This window comes from Xenopus laevis, chromosome 4L (genome assembly GCF_017654675.1).
Source record: "Xenopus laevis strain J_2021 chromosome 4L, Xenopus_laevis_v10.1, whole genome shotgun sequence".
NCBI lineage: Eukaryota > Metazoa > Chordata > Amphibia > Anura > Pipidae > Xenopus > Xenopus laevis.
The window spans coordinates 63004353-63020775 of NC_054377.1; the positions used below are offsets into that span (position 1 = coordinate 63004353).

Here is a 16423-nt window from a genome sequence, read left to right on the forward strand (position 1 = left end):
CTGTTGCCAATCCCAACACTGAGACGCTTTCCACTTAGGGTTGCCACTTTTGCTGGTGCCTAAACCCAAAAAAAGGGGCTGGGGTGGATAGCTTTGGGGGTGGAGCAGTAATGACATAAGAGGCAGACACATTAAAGTAGGTGGAGTTATGATGCTAGGATGGGGTTATTGCATCACTAAAGGCCCCCATGCATGCGCTAATAAAAGCTGCCGACAGACCGAGTCGGCAGCTTATTGGCCTGTGGGTGGGGCCATGCGATGGGCGTCCCTGATCGATATCTGGCCGATGGTCAGCCAGATTATCGATCGAGCAGGGTAAAAAAATCCAGTTAGATCGTGGCCGCATCTGATCGTTGATGCGGTCCCGCGATCCGACGATATTGCCTACATCCTAGGGCTGACGATCGGATCAGCCTGATATCGCCCACCTCAATGTGGGCATATCGGGGAGAGATCAGCTTGTTTGGCGATGTCTCCCTGTGTATGGCCACTAGGGATGCACCGAATCCACTATTTTGGATTCGGCCGAACCCCCGAATCCTTTGTGAAAGATTCGGCCGAATACCGAACCGAACCCTAATTTGCATATGCAAATTTGCATATGCAAATTAGGGGTTGGAAGGGGAAAACATTTTTTACTTCCTTGTTTTGTGACAAAAAGTCACGCGATTGCCCTCCCCGCCCCTAATTTGCATATGCAAATTAGGATTCGGATTCGGTTCGACTGGGCAGAAGGATTCGGCCGAATCCGAATCCTGCTGAAAAAGGTCGAATCCTGGCCGAATCCCGAACCGAATCCTGGATTCGGTGCATCCCTAATGGCCACCTTTAGAAGCAACTAACTGGCTTTCTATCCAGTTTTCCCAATGTTGCAAACCGGACAGAAAGTTTTGATGTCCTGTTCAAAACCACACTGGTGGCAACCCTATCTCTTATCTATATTCTGCCTGATGAGTAAGCCCAATCCTTTAATTACAGATATGGGATCTTTTAGGGTAGGGACACAGATTTGTCGCCAACGTTTTTAAAAAGCAAATCGCGGCGACATATCGCTCGTTTTGTCTCTGAACAAAAACAAATGAAAGACGCCAGCTCCTGTGCCCACAGCGCGTTTGTGAATCGCCTGTAGCTCCAAAACGCACTGAGACCCTTTTCCGAGCGATTTATCAGAAATAGCATGTACTTAGAAAAGCACTGAAATCTCCTAGACACGCACACACATACAGATAAGTAGCAGCAATTGTATTCAAATTACAATGCGAACGCAATGACACAAGAACGCAAGCACGTAAAGACGCCAGGTTACAGCAGGAAGCACAAACCGTTTCCGATTTGGGTGGAGCACGTACCGCACAGAGTAATGGGATACAAATCGCTCTGTGCCAATAGTCGCTGTGAATCGTCTGTTCAAAAAAGACGATCGTCTTGTCGCCGCGATTTACTTTTTAAAAACGTTGGCGACAAATCGTCCAGTGTGTCCCTACCCTTATACAGAAATCAATTATCCAGAAAGCTTTGAAATACAGCAATGATAATTTAGAAAAACGGATTTCTTATTTTTGATTGATTTGCTCTTTTTTTTGTTGTCTCTGTAATAAGACATTAACCTGACTTGATCATTTATTGGCCAGATTAGTTTTCACAAGGCTGAACAGAAACTGCAGACCCAAACAGGCCTTAGAAAAACCAAACTGTTCGGGTCAAAACTGAGCAGGGGACAACTCTATTTCCACTCCTGCTGCCTTGAAGTTGACCCCCAAAACTGCCCCTGTGTTCTGCTTTCTGTTACCCATAGCAGCACCCTTACCTATTCTCTGTGTATTTGTTTCTGAGTGACCCTACTTAGTTTTTTTTAATTTCCCTCTAAAGTTTGTGGCAAATATTGCAAATGGTACAAACCCCTCATGTACTGGTTTTAGCTGTGGGACCGTTAACTACTAGTAAGGTGACTGCCTCCCACCCTAATCAATTGTCAGCACCAAGGAGATGAGTCCCCATCAGGTGGAGCAGCTGCACTTACTTCCTATGGCACCCCACACCCACCCTAGATTACAGGCTAAACAGCACCCAGGCAGCAGAGAATTGCACAGCAGGTAGCCTAGCGGCCAGGAAGTTGCTGCAGAGTATGAGCCGGTGCAGTGCGCACGTAATAACACTGGTAGAATAGCAAAGTTGCCCAGGGCGTGATTTCATGGAGTACAGTGGAAAGGGGCGTGTCCGAGTTCGCAGCCAGAAGGGTCCCCGCCCTAGGCAGGCTGAATAGAGCGAGAGTGGAAGAAAGCAGCAGAGGGAGTGTGGATAGTGCACGTACAGCTTCCTATTCCCGACCCAGGCACCTGCTACTGTGTCTGTTTGCTCATTGGGGTGGTATCTCGGGGAATTGGGGCGCCTGCATTGCTACAAGGGGATTTGGTGCCATCCAACTGGAAAAATGACAGACGCCTTGCTGCCAGCCAACCTGAACGCTAAAAGACTGTCGGAGCAGAACTACTTCAGAAAGGTAAGCGGCGGCTTCTCGAACTATAGAGTTGGCGTGACTTAAGGCATGGGGATTGGACTAGCTGTAGCTCCTACTGACTTACACCGCCGTCCCTGTATGTGTAGCCGGACTTGCGCTGTGTCTCGCTCGCTACATTCACTATCACACTCCCTGCGAATCATTAACAGGAGCTCCTTGGCCCAGGGCGATGAGAAACATGTCCTGCTGTGTGTACGCACATTGTGACTTCTTACTTCTTACAGTCACTAGCCCTCCTCACTATGAAACTGCTGATGCGCAGCCTGAAGGGGTTAATGCCGTTTCTCACAGGGTTTGGTGACTCAGGTGGATGTCCCTAGGGTTCCCCGCTTACAGTTCATTGGGGAGGACTCATTCCTGCCCATAACATTAGTATCTCTGTAGGGGGAGGCTCGATTCCTGCCCATAGCATTAATAGCTGTAGTATCTCTGTAGGGGGAGAACTAATTCTTGTATATAGCTTTAGTACCTGTAGTATCTCTGTAGGGGAGGCTCAATTCCTGCTCATAGTATTAGTAGCTGTAGTATCTCTATGGGGGGAGGCTTGAATCTTGTACATAGCATGAATACCTGTAGTATCTCTACAGGAGGAGGACTGATTCTTGTACATAGCATTAGTGCCTGTATCTCTATAGGAGGATGACTGATTATTGTGCATAACATTAATACCTGTAGTATCTCTATAGGAGGAGGACTGATTCTTGTAAATAGCATTAGTACCTGTAGTATCTCTTTAGGAGGAGGACTGATTCTTGTAAATAGCATTAGTACCTGTAGTATCTCTATAGGAGGAGGACTGATTCTTGTAAATAGCATTAGTACCTGTAGTATCTCTTTAGGAGGAGGACTGATTCTTGTGAATAACATTAATACCTGTAGTATCTCTATGGGGGATGACTGATTCTTGTACATAGCATTAGTACTTGTAGTATCTCTATAGGGGGTGACTAAGGTTCCCACCTTTTCAGGGGAAAAAATACCTGCCTACCTATATATTTATCTTTTTTCCCTATTAATAACATTAGGATCAACCATCATTTTTACCGGCCAGGCCGGTAAAATACCGGCCAGTTGGCAACCCTAGGGGTGACTGATTCTTGTACATAGCATTAATACCTGTAGTATCTCTATGGGGGAGGACTGATTCTTGTACATAGCATTAATACCTGTAGTATCTCTATTGGGGGATGACTGATTCTTGTACATAGCATTAATACCTGTAGTATCTTTATAAAGGGAGGCCTGACATCGCCTCCTAGTCACCCCTGAGCCATCCTGAAATCACATTAAAGTGGTGGTTCACCTGTAAGTTAATGTTTAGTGCATTATAGAATGTCTAATTCTAAGCAACTGTTCAACTGGCCTTTATTATTGATTTTTATTTTTTATAGTTTTTGAATTATTTGCCTTTTTCTACTGACTCTGAATAAATGCCCTGTAAGGCTACAAATGTATTTTATTGCTACTCTGTATTTCTCATCTTTCTATTCAGGCCCTTTCCTGTTCATGTTTCAGTCTCTAATGCAAATCAATACATGGTTGCTAGGGTAATTTGGACCCTAGCAACCAGATTGTTTAAAGTGAATCTGGAGAGCTGCTGAATATAAAGATAAGTAGCTTAAAAACTACAAAAACCAAATGCAAATTGTCTCAGAATATCACTCTCTACCAATTGTTAAAAGCTAACTGAAAGGTGAACAACCCCTTTAAAGGGTCCCTGATGAAAATACATTTAATAACAATTTTCAGTGGTTTCAATGCTGTTTGTAAATGTAATTGCTGTTAAAAGTAGTACCTGTCTGTCGTTTACTACTCTCTGCATTGGAGCTTCTGACTTTTGAAACAAAACAGAAGCTGTTCAAGTTAACAAACCTGTCTTGGCTGAATGACAGCTGACATCTGCTACATTGTTTTTTAGTTTATTAGAAGTTATTGTTTATCTGGGGCACCTTTTTAGAAAGAAAAAAGTGTAACTGATAAGTGGCCATTTCCAGTTTAACTTTTGTGTCGTCCAGACGTCAGTTTTTATGCGTAATCATGTGTATGCATGTGTTGTAAAAGGTCATTGCATTTCACACCGATCAGGCGGTTTTGTAGATTAAAACCGGAATTTAGCTGTAAATACCTGGTACACATGGTGACCACGGATATTTGATATTCAAAGGCAAATTGGCACATATGAGAATAATATCCAGCACTACATAAATAAATCAAGCCTTATATATGTGCACCTTTGCAGAGATTGATTTTTATATAGCCAGCACACACATAAATATTTATAAAACAAAGGTATTGGTCTGGATTTGTTTTCATACATTTGGAACGGTTTATCTTTTGTGCTATTTCCAAATGGAAGACAGTGTAGAGCAGATTCACTTGTTGCTTGGAAACAATGTAATGCACAGGTAATGGTATCTGTGTATGACATGTCTATAAATGCTGCTGCCAGTGGGTCCTTGAGCATTTTTACCCATTTCTATGCATTCTGTCATATTTATGTTGAATGTACACTCCTGCTATTAACTATGAACAAGTGACCTTGAGGCGCACAAAGTGTTCAGAAGGGTCAAACAGCTGCAATGGATTAGGTATGTAAATAGAATGCAAGCCCTTGAGAACACTAGGAAATGAGAATTATTCTCCTTCCCCTGAGCAAGACTTTTTTTTTTTTTTTTTTCCTGCAATGATCCCACTCCCATGTTTGTAGACCCACAGGGCGGAATTAAATCCATACACACCTGCACAACACTTTGGAATGAATGAAACTGAAGCAGAGAACAAACGCAAATTGAAACGCCAGTGGGTAGAGAGCAATAGGGTCCTTATATGCTTTTAAAAGCCATTCATTATAAGATCCACTCGTTTATTGAGGTCTTTCACCAATATGCCCACCATGAGGATTGAGGACCACATCAACATGCTAATATGGTCCTCATTCAAACATGGCCCATTGGTATCTGGCTAATATTTGCCAAAGTGGTCTGAAGGGGCCAAATCAACAGCATAAATCTTTGCAAAGTAAGTTAACTTTAAGTATGTTATAGAATGGCTAGTTTTAAGCGACTTTTCATTCTTCATTATTTATTTTTTATAGTTTTTGAATTATTTGCCTTCTTCACAGCTTACAAATGGGGGTCACTGATTCCATCTAAAACAAACAGTGCTGCTTTTTATTACTTAACTTTCTATTCAGTCCCTCTCCTATTCCTATTCCAGTCTCTCCTTCAAATCAATTTATGGTTGCTAGGGTAGTTTGGACCCTAGCAACCAGATTGCTGAAGTTACAAACTGCAAGACTGAAAAAAAACGCAAATAATGAAAAATGAAAACCAATTGCAAATTGGTTTTGATGTATGGAACATCACTCCCTATATCATACTTAAAAGCTTAACAACCCCTTTAAGTGTGATTTTTGTCAGAAACCATTTCTCTTATTCTGAAAGCATGTTAAATGCATAAATCTGCAACATTCCTTATTTTAAAACATGTGCTAAAGTGTAGACCTGAATGCTCAGGGGTACAACGAGGCAGAATAAAATAGCATATACATTTATTTGCTCTTAAACATGCTTATCAAATGCACAGAAAAACCCACTAACATTGCAGTTACCCAAAGTAGGCTATTAACACTCAAAGTCTTTTTGACTGCCAATGCCCACAGGCAGAGAACAGAGGTAGTCAAAATGCCCCTCTTCACCTTTCACTGTTCCTGTTGTTTTTTAATGACAAGCACCCCAGCTGAAGCACACAGATGTAAGGCAGAACTATGCACAAATCTCAAGCAATTGTTTGGTGTGGAGGTCTGCCTGTCACTACTATGTGGGCATCAGCCAGGACACTGCTTGTCCTTAGAGCAGTGACAGGTGGAGAGGGGTGTAATTTGTGCTCGTCCAATTGCATAAAGTTTTTTTTTTACAATTACAAATTTGTGTACCAAAGCAGCCAATCATAAGATCACTTTGTTCTGTACACCTTCTATTAGGTCTAACAATAAATCCTCTTTTAATAAAAGAACATACAAGAAATATGCCTACACCAGGGTCACATGAACACAGCTATGCAAGTACAAGTATGGGACCTGTTATCCAGAATGCTCAGGACCTGGGGTTTTCCAGATAACAGATCTTTCTGTAATTTGGATCTTCATACCTTACGTCTGCTAGAAAATCATGTAAACATTAAATAAACCCAATAGGGTGCTTTGCTTCCAATAAGGATTAATGATATCTTACTTTGAATCAAGTACAAGCTACTGTTTTATTATTACAGAGAAAAAAGCAAATCCTTTTTAAAAAATTTGGATAAAGTGGAGTCTATAGGAGATGGCCTTTCTGTAATTCTGGGTTTTCTGGATAACCGGCTTCTGGATAACGGATCCCATACTTATCATTTATAGGACTGGCATATCCTGCAACACTTAGGTCATTCACATCTAAAATTGTAAGGTGCTTCCTAATGAAATGTGTTACTATTGCTTTATATGCTCATAAACTGTTATTAAACTACACCTTTGCAGAATAATCCATATACTGAAGTGTTTATTTATTTTGCCTTTTGAACACATAAAATGACTCTGGCTGCTCGTCGTATCTGATGACAACAGAACATATTTTTATTGGGTAACATGGCAACTTCTGTAAAATGTAGTTTTAAAATTCTATTTGCTGTTATACAAACAGGCAAAGGATCTATGAGTTGTTAGAAAGAATAAGCCTTCTCTCCGTCGAATTTCAGGATCTTACATTTCTGGTTTAACTAGTCTCCAGCTTCCTTTTTGAATGCTCACTGCTCGAAACAAGGTTTAACCCTGTTAGTACTACAGAATTTGGAGGTGATGAGATGATATGGCTTTCAATACTCAGGTGAAAGTCTGACTGCAAAAAAAGGAAACAATAAATATGCTGATTAAGAGGACCTTGAAAACCTCTGCAATATCCAAGGGCTTAGTCACTACAATAACCTTCACAGCACCAATAAATACTACTTTACTGTTCAGGACAGGTTCAGTAAATGTGTCTTTTTATAGAAACTGCTGGAGGTAATTGGCTGATCTTTGTAGGTCATAAAAAAGTGTATCTGGTATAATTGCAGATAATAAATTTAGTGGTGATGTTTTTGAAAACAAAATCCTTAAAATAATTGTTGTCTTGGCTAGCACGGGAAATAGGAATTGCATACATGAATGGGTTGTTTAACTGTGTCCTGGAAAAGTGTTTTTTTTTTTGTCTAGTGGAGCTCAAAGAGGCATAAGAGGATTTACTTCTGCTGTCCCGAAAGCCATTGTAAGGGATCTGCTTTTCTCCAAACAAAACTATTCACCTGTCTGAACGAAACAAAGGACCGTAATGTGTTTATGGGGGGGTATTCTGAGACAATTTAATTTATTACCCTTCCTGCTGTGTCGCTGGCCTGGTAATCTCAGATTCTAAGTCTCTGTCAAATACTTCCCTGATAAAGACGGAGAAACAATGTGTGCACACTGTGACTTTTGTCAGAGGAAACATACCCTTGCTAAAAGGGGCAGCCGAACACAGGGGAGCCGTAATTTAATAATGTGGCACAATAGGTGGTTGCTTATCTAACTCACTGGCAATAAACAAAGCCTGGCACTTCTGTAGAATATTTTTTGTTGATTGGTTTTCTAGACGGTATTTCGGAAATCTTTAATAAAGTAAAATAAAATTGGACAATGCTTGTATTTTGAACCTCTTATAGTTTGGGATTGATGGTGTTGGTGGAGTTTGCAGACCTTTTACATTTCTATGTTTTGGCCTGAAAAGAGTTTTAAATAACACATGTAACCTCATGTTCAATGAATAGCTGCAAAGTTAATATTAAGGCTGAGCCCACCCTGTCAGCAACATTGTTTTTCTGGTTTGGCCTCCCCCCAATGAGGAGCAGGCTACACATTGCAGAGCAAAAATCAACTGCTGACCAGTATAGTCCAAAAGATTGCTATTGAAATCATTATAAGGGATTTGGTTACCCTGCCAAGGAACTAATTAATAGTCAGGCAGCAAACCACTTGGAATCCTGCTCTTTGGCATTACCCTTAGGGGCAGATTTATATAATTTCGCCTGTTCGGTTTGGAACTGCAGAAACCACAAATTAGTTCCTAAATGTTTTTTTTTCAGGTTTAATGTTGCTTACTTTTGATTTATGTAAAAAAAAAAAAAAAAACTTGTGGAAAAAAGACTTGTTTTTTGTAAAACCCATTATTAAAAAAAAAAAAAAAAAAAAAAAATAGTTTCATTCAGTTGTTTTCCAAAACCACATCTGGCTGAGATCATTAAATCTGCATCAATGCGTGTGTGGGATCTCTGATCATGTATTTTGAGTGTCCAAGACAAACGCCATATTTGGCTTTTTCTCCATCTGTATACAGGTTTGGGTCCTATTATCCAGAATGCTCGAGACTTGGGGATTTCTGGATAATGGATCTTTCTGTAATTTGAATCTTCACACCTTTAAAGGGATCCTGTCATCGGAAAATATGTTTTTTTCAAAACGCATCAGTTAATAGTGCTACTCCAGCAGAATTCTAAACTGAAAACCATTTCTCAAAAGAGCAACTGATTTTTTTTATATTCAATTTTGAAATCTGACATGGGGCTAGACATTTAGTCAATTTCCCAGCTGCCCCTGGTCATGTGACTTGTGCCTGCACTTTAGGAGAGAAATGCTTTCTGGCAGGCTGCTGTTTTTTCTTCTCAATGTAACTGAATGTGTCTCAGTGGGACATGGGTTTTTACTATTGAGTGCTGTTCTTAGATCTACCAGGCAGCTGTTATCTTGTATTAGGGAGCTGTTATCTGGTTACCTTCCCATTGTTCTTTTGTTTGGCTGCTGGGGGGGAAAGGGAGGGGGGTGATATCACTCTAACTTGCAGTAAAGAGTGATTGAAGTCACATGACTTGGGGCAGCTGGGAAATTGACAATATGTCTAGCCCCATGTCAGATTTAATAATTGAATATAAAAAAATCTATTTGCTCTTTTGAGAAATGGATTTCAGTGCAGAATTCTGCTGGAGCAGCACTATTAACTGATTCATTTTGAAATTTTTTTTTCCCCATGACAGTATCCCTTTAAGACTACTAGAAAATCATGTAAACATTAAGAGGCAGATTTATCAAGGGTCGAAGTGAATTAGAGGGAATTTTCAAAGTAAAAAAATTCGAAATTCAAAGTAATTTTTTGGATACTTCGACCATCGAATAGGATACTATGACTTCGAATTTACTTGGAATTGGATTCAAAGTAAAATAGTTTGAATATTCGATAATCAAAGTACTGTGTCTTTAAAAAAACTTTGACTTCTATACTTCGCCAAATTAAACCTGCCGAAGTTCTATGTTAGCCTATGTGGACCTTCTACAGCATTTTTCTAAGTTTTTTGAAGTCGAAGTAAAATCGTTCGATTGTCCGATAAAATTGTTCGATTCGAAGTATTTAATCGTTTGATCCAGAAAACACAAATTCAATGAAAAAAGTTCGAATTCGATATTCAAATTCAAAGTATTACTTCAAAATTCCACCCTTGATAAATCTGCCCCTAAATACACCCAATAAGCTGTTTTTGCTTCCAATAAGGATTATTTATGTTAGTTTGGACCAAGTACAAGCTACTGTTTTATTATTAAAGAGAAAAAGGAAATCATTTTTAAAAATTTGGATTATTTGATTATAAAGGAGCCCAAGTGAGACAACCTTTCTGTAATTCGGAACTTTCTGGCTAATGGGTTTCCAGATAACGGATCCCCAGGTCCAAACTGAGAATTAAAATGGGCCCTGGCATTTAAGGCACACAGAGGTCCAATCAGCCCACACAGAGGCCCAAACAGCCCCCATCAGCCCACTAAATACTGACTTTCTATGGGACCTTATAGCAGCCCCTCTGGCATTTGCCAGAACCCACAGATTGCCAGTCCGGGCCTGCAGATCCCATACATGTATTAACACAGGCTGAGAAACAGCTGATCCAATTGCTCCTCTGTCTGCAGAGGTGCAGACACATGGTGCGGATTTCGGAGCGAAAATGTAGGTTGTAACTTGGGAAACTGTACATTTTGTGAAGCAGGAAATTAATTCATCAGATACTAAAGGATTTATGACCCCTATTTTATAATATAGTACATTTAATATGTATATTTATTTTGTAATCTGTCAATTTGTTTCATCACAAAGACTTCTCCAGCTGGTTTACAAACATAGAATCATCTATTCATTCATAGATTACCTGAGGCACTCATAGCTTTTTATTTATTTTTCAGCCATTTAAGGGTTTAACATAAGAACAAAAAAGTCTTAATGATAATAACATGTCAGAAGTTGTGTAGTAGACTATTTAAAGAATATGCTATTGTAATCACATTGTACAAAAAAAAAAAAAAAAAACCAAAAAAAAACACCTTCAGTCCAATCTCCAGATGGGAAAAACCAGATTCTATTCTGGTAAATAAGGCAAAAATTGGCATCTCTGTGATATAATTTGGAGCTTTTTGGTACCTTTTTATTTGACAAATCTATGTTTACAGCAGTAATGAGCACTAGGTGTGACACTGTACGCCACTGTTAGCTACATTTACTAATTTGTGAAATAACAACAATGCATATGTGAAAAACTGACATGGAAATAAAAACCAGTACAAAGGCCCTTTTCAGTTTTGCACAGGGACCATAGCGTATTTACACAACAATTAGATTGACATCAAATAAACAGATGCTGTATGACAGGGCTCTGTCACGCTCATTTTTGTCTTTTGAAAGAATCATTATAATACATGAAATTGAATGACCAAATAATGTAAACTATACAGTCTATGGTTTGCTATAGGAAGGAGCATCCTATTTCAGATACTCATTACAAGTAACTGAGCTTATGTTCTAAAGCTGAATTGTCCATCTTTAAGTTCTGCTGGAACCCATTCCTTTTGGTGTATTTGTGTGGGCGCAGCAGCAAATTAACAGACATGATTAAACATTTCAACTGGTGGGCTTATGATTTAGCTGCCCTCACACATAAACATATTTATATTGCCAAAAAGTTATAACCCTGAACCAGTACTGAATATCCAGCATAAAAGAACAGATTGGAATACAGTGGAGCTTCAATTTTATATCCCTCGATTTTAAGTTTTCACTCATTTTACACAGTTTTTGTGGTCCCACCAATATATAAAGCATATGACCTTTGCTGATTTTACATTTTCCCAGATTTTACATATTTTTTTGCTGGTCCCCTGAAAACATAAAATGTGTGTTCTACTGTAGTGAAAAAATCTGTATTTTGGCTACAGACATACATGCGGATTTAGCAAGCGGTTTCGGCGTAGCCCGCTTCACACTGCTGACTGCCACATATACACTAGTGTTATTGTGCCATTGCCAAAGCATAAACCACTAGAGTATCTATGTGGTGACGGCTTTTTCTTAAAAACTGCGATGAGGACTGTGCCGAACCCGCTTGCGAAATCCGCATGTGTGTCCGTAGCCTTAGTGTTTTGATTTTGCCCTAGTGCAGTGTTAAGTTACCGTGGCTGTCTATTGGTGGGCAGGCAATATTATTGTTAACTTGTGAAGGACCATCATGAAACATCCATTCTGGTAGAAAAGGTTAGATAAACTAGGACCTACCTCTTTAAAATGGAGGTAACCTTTTTATATTCCTCAGCAAACTCGGCCCAAATTACTGAAATGTATAGAAAGGCACTATCCAAACACACCTGTCATTTAATTACCACTGTTTAGATGCTCAGTTATTCACTGACTGTCCTTCTGCTGAACCACTCTGTTGTATTTCTGTTTTGTACTCTTGTTTTGTGTTTCAAATTAATAGTAAATATTGTTAGGCTAATCCTACAAGGGGCTGAAAATCGGCCTGCTGAAAAACGAAGGCCAAGAATCGGCCCCTCTGTCGGAATCAGCCCCTTACCTCTCGCATATCGCCACCAAAATTCACTGTGTCTGCCTGTATCCAGCCTGATGAAATGGATCTGGGTACAGGCAAGGTGAAGGGCTGATTCTCAGCAGGCTGAGTTTCAGGCCTGTGTGTAGGGTTGTCACCTGCCTGGTTTTTCTTAGCTTGGAACACCAGGCATTTAGCCTTTCCAAAAACCGGGCTGTCAGGGTCAAAACCAGACAGGTAGCAACCCTTCTTGGGTGACATTAGCCCTAGAGGGAAACCCATAATGCACTTTACTCTCCCTCTTATAAGAAAACACCTTATTCCGTGTATTTCTGTTTCTATGAATTTAAAGGACCAAATAATTTCAATTTGGTTAAAATTGCTGTACACTTTTTGCCTAGTTTACCGATTTTTCTTATAAACCACACACTTGAGTGACCTAAAACTCCTGACTGTTCATAAAGGAACCGTAACGGCAAAAAATAAGTAATAAAAATATAGCGCAGTGTTGTCCTGCACTGGTAAAACTGGTGTGTTTGCACTACAATTGTTTATATAAATAAGCTGCTGTGTAGCAATGGGGGCAGCCATTCAAAGGAGAAAAGGCTCAGGTTACACAGCAGATAACAGATAAGCTCTGTAGAACATAATGGTGTTATCTGTTATCCACTATTTAACCTGTGCCATATAGCCTTTTTTAAATTTCCGCCATTGCTACACAGCAGCTTGTGTATATGAACTATAGTAGTGTTTCTGAACTGGCAGTTTTACCAGTGCAGGGCAACACTACTTGATATTTTAATTTTTTGGTGTTACTATTCCTAATTAAAGCCCCAGAATGCTAAAAACACACTTCTGGCTGCTCTGCAGGATAGAATGGTGGGAGTGATTGGCAGGACTTGAGAATTGCTAATAGCGGTTTTGATAAATAACTGAATTTACCTCAAAAGCAAAAACATATAAATTTCACTGTGCTAGCTCCAGGATTCCCCTGCGTTACAATTCATGGTTGCGCAAAATTTGTGGTGTTGGACGTAAAAATGTTGTTTTTTTGGTAAATGACCCCTAATGTCTTCCAGTTTACTGATTCGTTCAGGAAATATTAGCCAAGTACAAATACTGAGTTTCTGCCTTGTATAGATGGACCTATCAAGATTGATCAAATAAATTCTTCATGGTTAATTATTCTCCTTTTAGTGACAAGGGCTAACTATTTGTTACCTATATCCAATATATCGAGGCATGTCAAAACAGAATTGCACCCAGTCCTTGATTACTGAATAAAAGTCAGAATCCTTCACTAAAGATTTTACAAAACCTAATTCATAGATTCAAATTTAAGAAAAAGCCAATGATTGTGTCAACAAAGACATTTTTTGTTGTTGACGGTTGTCCAGAGCTTCAAAATCACATGAATCCTGGATTCGGTGCATCCCATATATGTGGGCAAACGAAAGACTTTTTATTACATTACCCTGTTTATATATTATAATATATATTATACTGAACATAAATGTAGCCTTTCATTTCCAAAGTGCTGATATGTTTCTAGATAAGAAGGGTGTTACTGCATTCCTCAGAGGCTCCAGTGGGCTACGATTTAAATATATATCTGAGCACGGGTGATGTAATCAATGGATTACTCTTGGGAGATGACTAAAACCTAGTATTGCATATTCTAACTAGTAGAGCAGTATGTTGGCTTCTTCAAAGCCAACATAATAAATAAAGTTGTTTTTATCTTTTTTGATAAAAACCTGTATACAGTAAAGACTAACTCGTAGCTTTTTGTTAAAGTTGCTTTTCTACACTGGACCTGGGTGACTTCAATCTAGGCCATATCTCCCAACTGTCCAGTTTTTCCACGGGAAAGTCCCGATTTTGACAGCTCAGCCCACAGTCCTGGATTGTCAGTGAAATGTCCTGACTTTCTCTTTGATGTACCTGCATTGAACAGCCAGTAAAATATACAAAGTTTCTGAAATGTAATTAATTAAGAGGCTCTTAGCAAAGAACCCGGAACACTCAGTGCCACTTTGATACATTTGTAACAATTTAAGATAAACAAAGATACAATTATAACTATTTAAGAACAGGTCTCTTTGGAGAACTGAGACTCACAGCTTAAAGGGTAATTCACCGTCATTACCAAAACATTGCCATACTACTAGAATTGTGTTCAAACTTTCCATAACCTGCCAAATTTTGTCAAATGGACATGGTATTTAGGGGTTGTGACCATAAAATGGGTATGGTCAAATGTTTTGACGTGCTCCTCGCAGCAGATCTTTTTGTCCTTTTTTTCCATTTTTGAAATGTTGGGAGGTATGATCTAGGAATACCATCTTGAAATCAAGAGATTAACAAGGCATTTTGAAGTGCAATACTAAACCCAGTGTTCAATATTGAACTATGGGTCTCTGTTGCACGTTTTCCTGCAGCACAAAGACCCAGAGAATTGATATTAAAATGAAATGTTAAATTCTGAATGAAATAATACAATTCTGTAATATTAAAAGTGAAAGTAGAGATTATGGAAACCTGGCTTTGTCAACTTCAGACTTAATTTCGCAGTAGATCAGTTTATTGATGTGAGTTATTTGAAAAAGAAACATTGCCCACTTCTGTATACAAGATGAGGAATAAATAGTCTTGTTCTCAGTCCAATATAAACAGTTGAGGTTTAGCTAGCTGCTGAAGAGGCATACTATAGTAGGAGCAATATGCATTTTAAATGCTGCTAAAGCTTCCTTTATTTTCTTTTTTCTGTTTGTGTAATGACCATATGATCATTTTTGTTGCAGACACACCTTGTCTTTGTTGCTGACACACCTTGCAGATTCTTTCTTGGGATAAAGCTCAGGTGTTCTGTCTTCTTTCCAGAACACTTCATTTGATAAAGCTGTTGTAGCACTTGTATTCTTGTCTACTAGGCATACTTATACCTTTAAGTCCTATTAATTAACCTTCATAGTTTTTCAGAATGGCAAATTACACTTTTACTCCTCCTATATTAATTTCATACAGTATCATAGCCTGCAAGTGGTGCAGATGTTTGCATGCAAATACTGTATGCTACAATCAGTGAATTTTTCAGAGAATTTTGCAGATATGCAGAATCCTTTTTTCCCTTGAATTTAGAGGTTATTTCACATTTTATTTTCAAACTCTGAAGCCTCAATTCTAGATACGTGCTTCAAGATTACATAAGAAATGTATCATTACCTGTTCTTTTTTCGAGGTCATGATGTCTGTGAGACAAAATGTAAGACACTAGCATCAGTTTAGCCTAATACAGAAGATTACTTTTAATATCCTGTATAATATCTGAATAGACTGAACAATGGTTACCGGGAAATGCAGGTCACCTTACATGCCCACCTTGTCAGCAGTTCCAAAGGCCATTAATGTTCCTCAAAACTCATTAAAAACAATCTGTTTGAAAGCTTTACTGTATAAATTTACCTGCCTTTCCAGCATATGCACAAACAAAGCAGCGTTAGCTGGATATGAATTAGACAAACATATTCATGCAAGGAAGTATAATGCAATTATAGTACAGGTATTGGACCTGTTATCCAGAATGCTCGGGACCTGGGGTTTTCCAGATACTGGATCTTTCGGTCTACATGCCTTAATTCTACTAGAAATTCATTTAAACATTAAATAAACCCAATAGACTGGTTTTGCTTCCAATAATGATTAATTATATCTTAGTTGGGATCAAGTACAAGCTACTATCTTATTATTACAGAGAAAAAGAAAATAATTTTTAAAAATGTATCTGGTTTCCGGATAAGGGATCCTATACCTGTATATTATTTATGCTGACAATTTGTAGTTGTAGGGCCAAACAGTTAGGGACATTTAATAAAAATTCAGAGATAAGGAAGATTCTTTTTTTTTTTGTGTAACATTGTTGGTTAAAGGATACTTAAAGTATTACAAACATTATAGCTAGAAAGGTTCAGCAGCCCTATAATGTAATAATGCATGACT

At 38.8% G+C, this 16423-nt stretch overlaps 1 protein-coding gene across 1 annotated transcript in view; it reads left to right on the plus strand.

Annotated features, from left to right (window-relative positions):
• Positions 1–2193: 2193 nt before the first annotated feature.
• The window catches only part of rhpn2.L (rhophilin, Rho GTPase binding protein 2 L homeolog), a 41723-nt gene continuing 27493 nt past the window's right edge, over positions 2194–16423 (plus strand). Inside the window, 1 exon segment of the mRNA NM_001094585.1 lies at positions 2194–2500. Within this exon segment, the coding sequence (NP_001088054.1) occupies positions 2432–2500 (69 nt within the window). The 5' untranslated portion in view covers positions 2194–2431.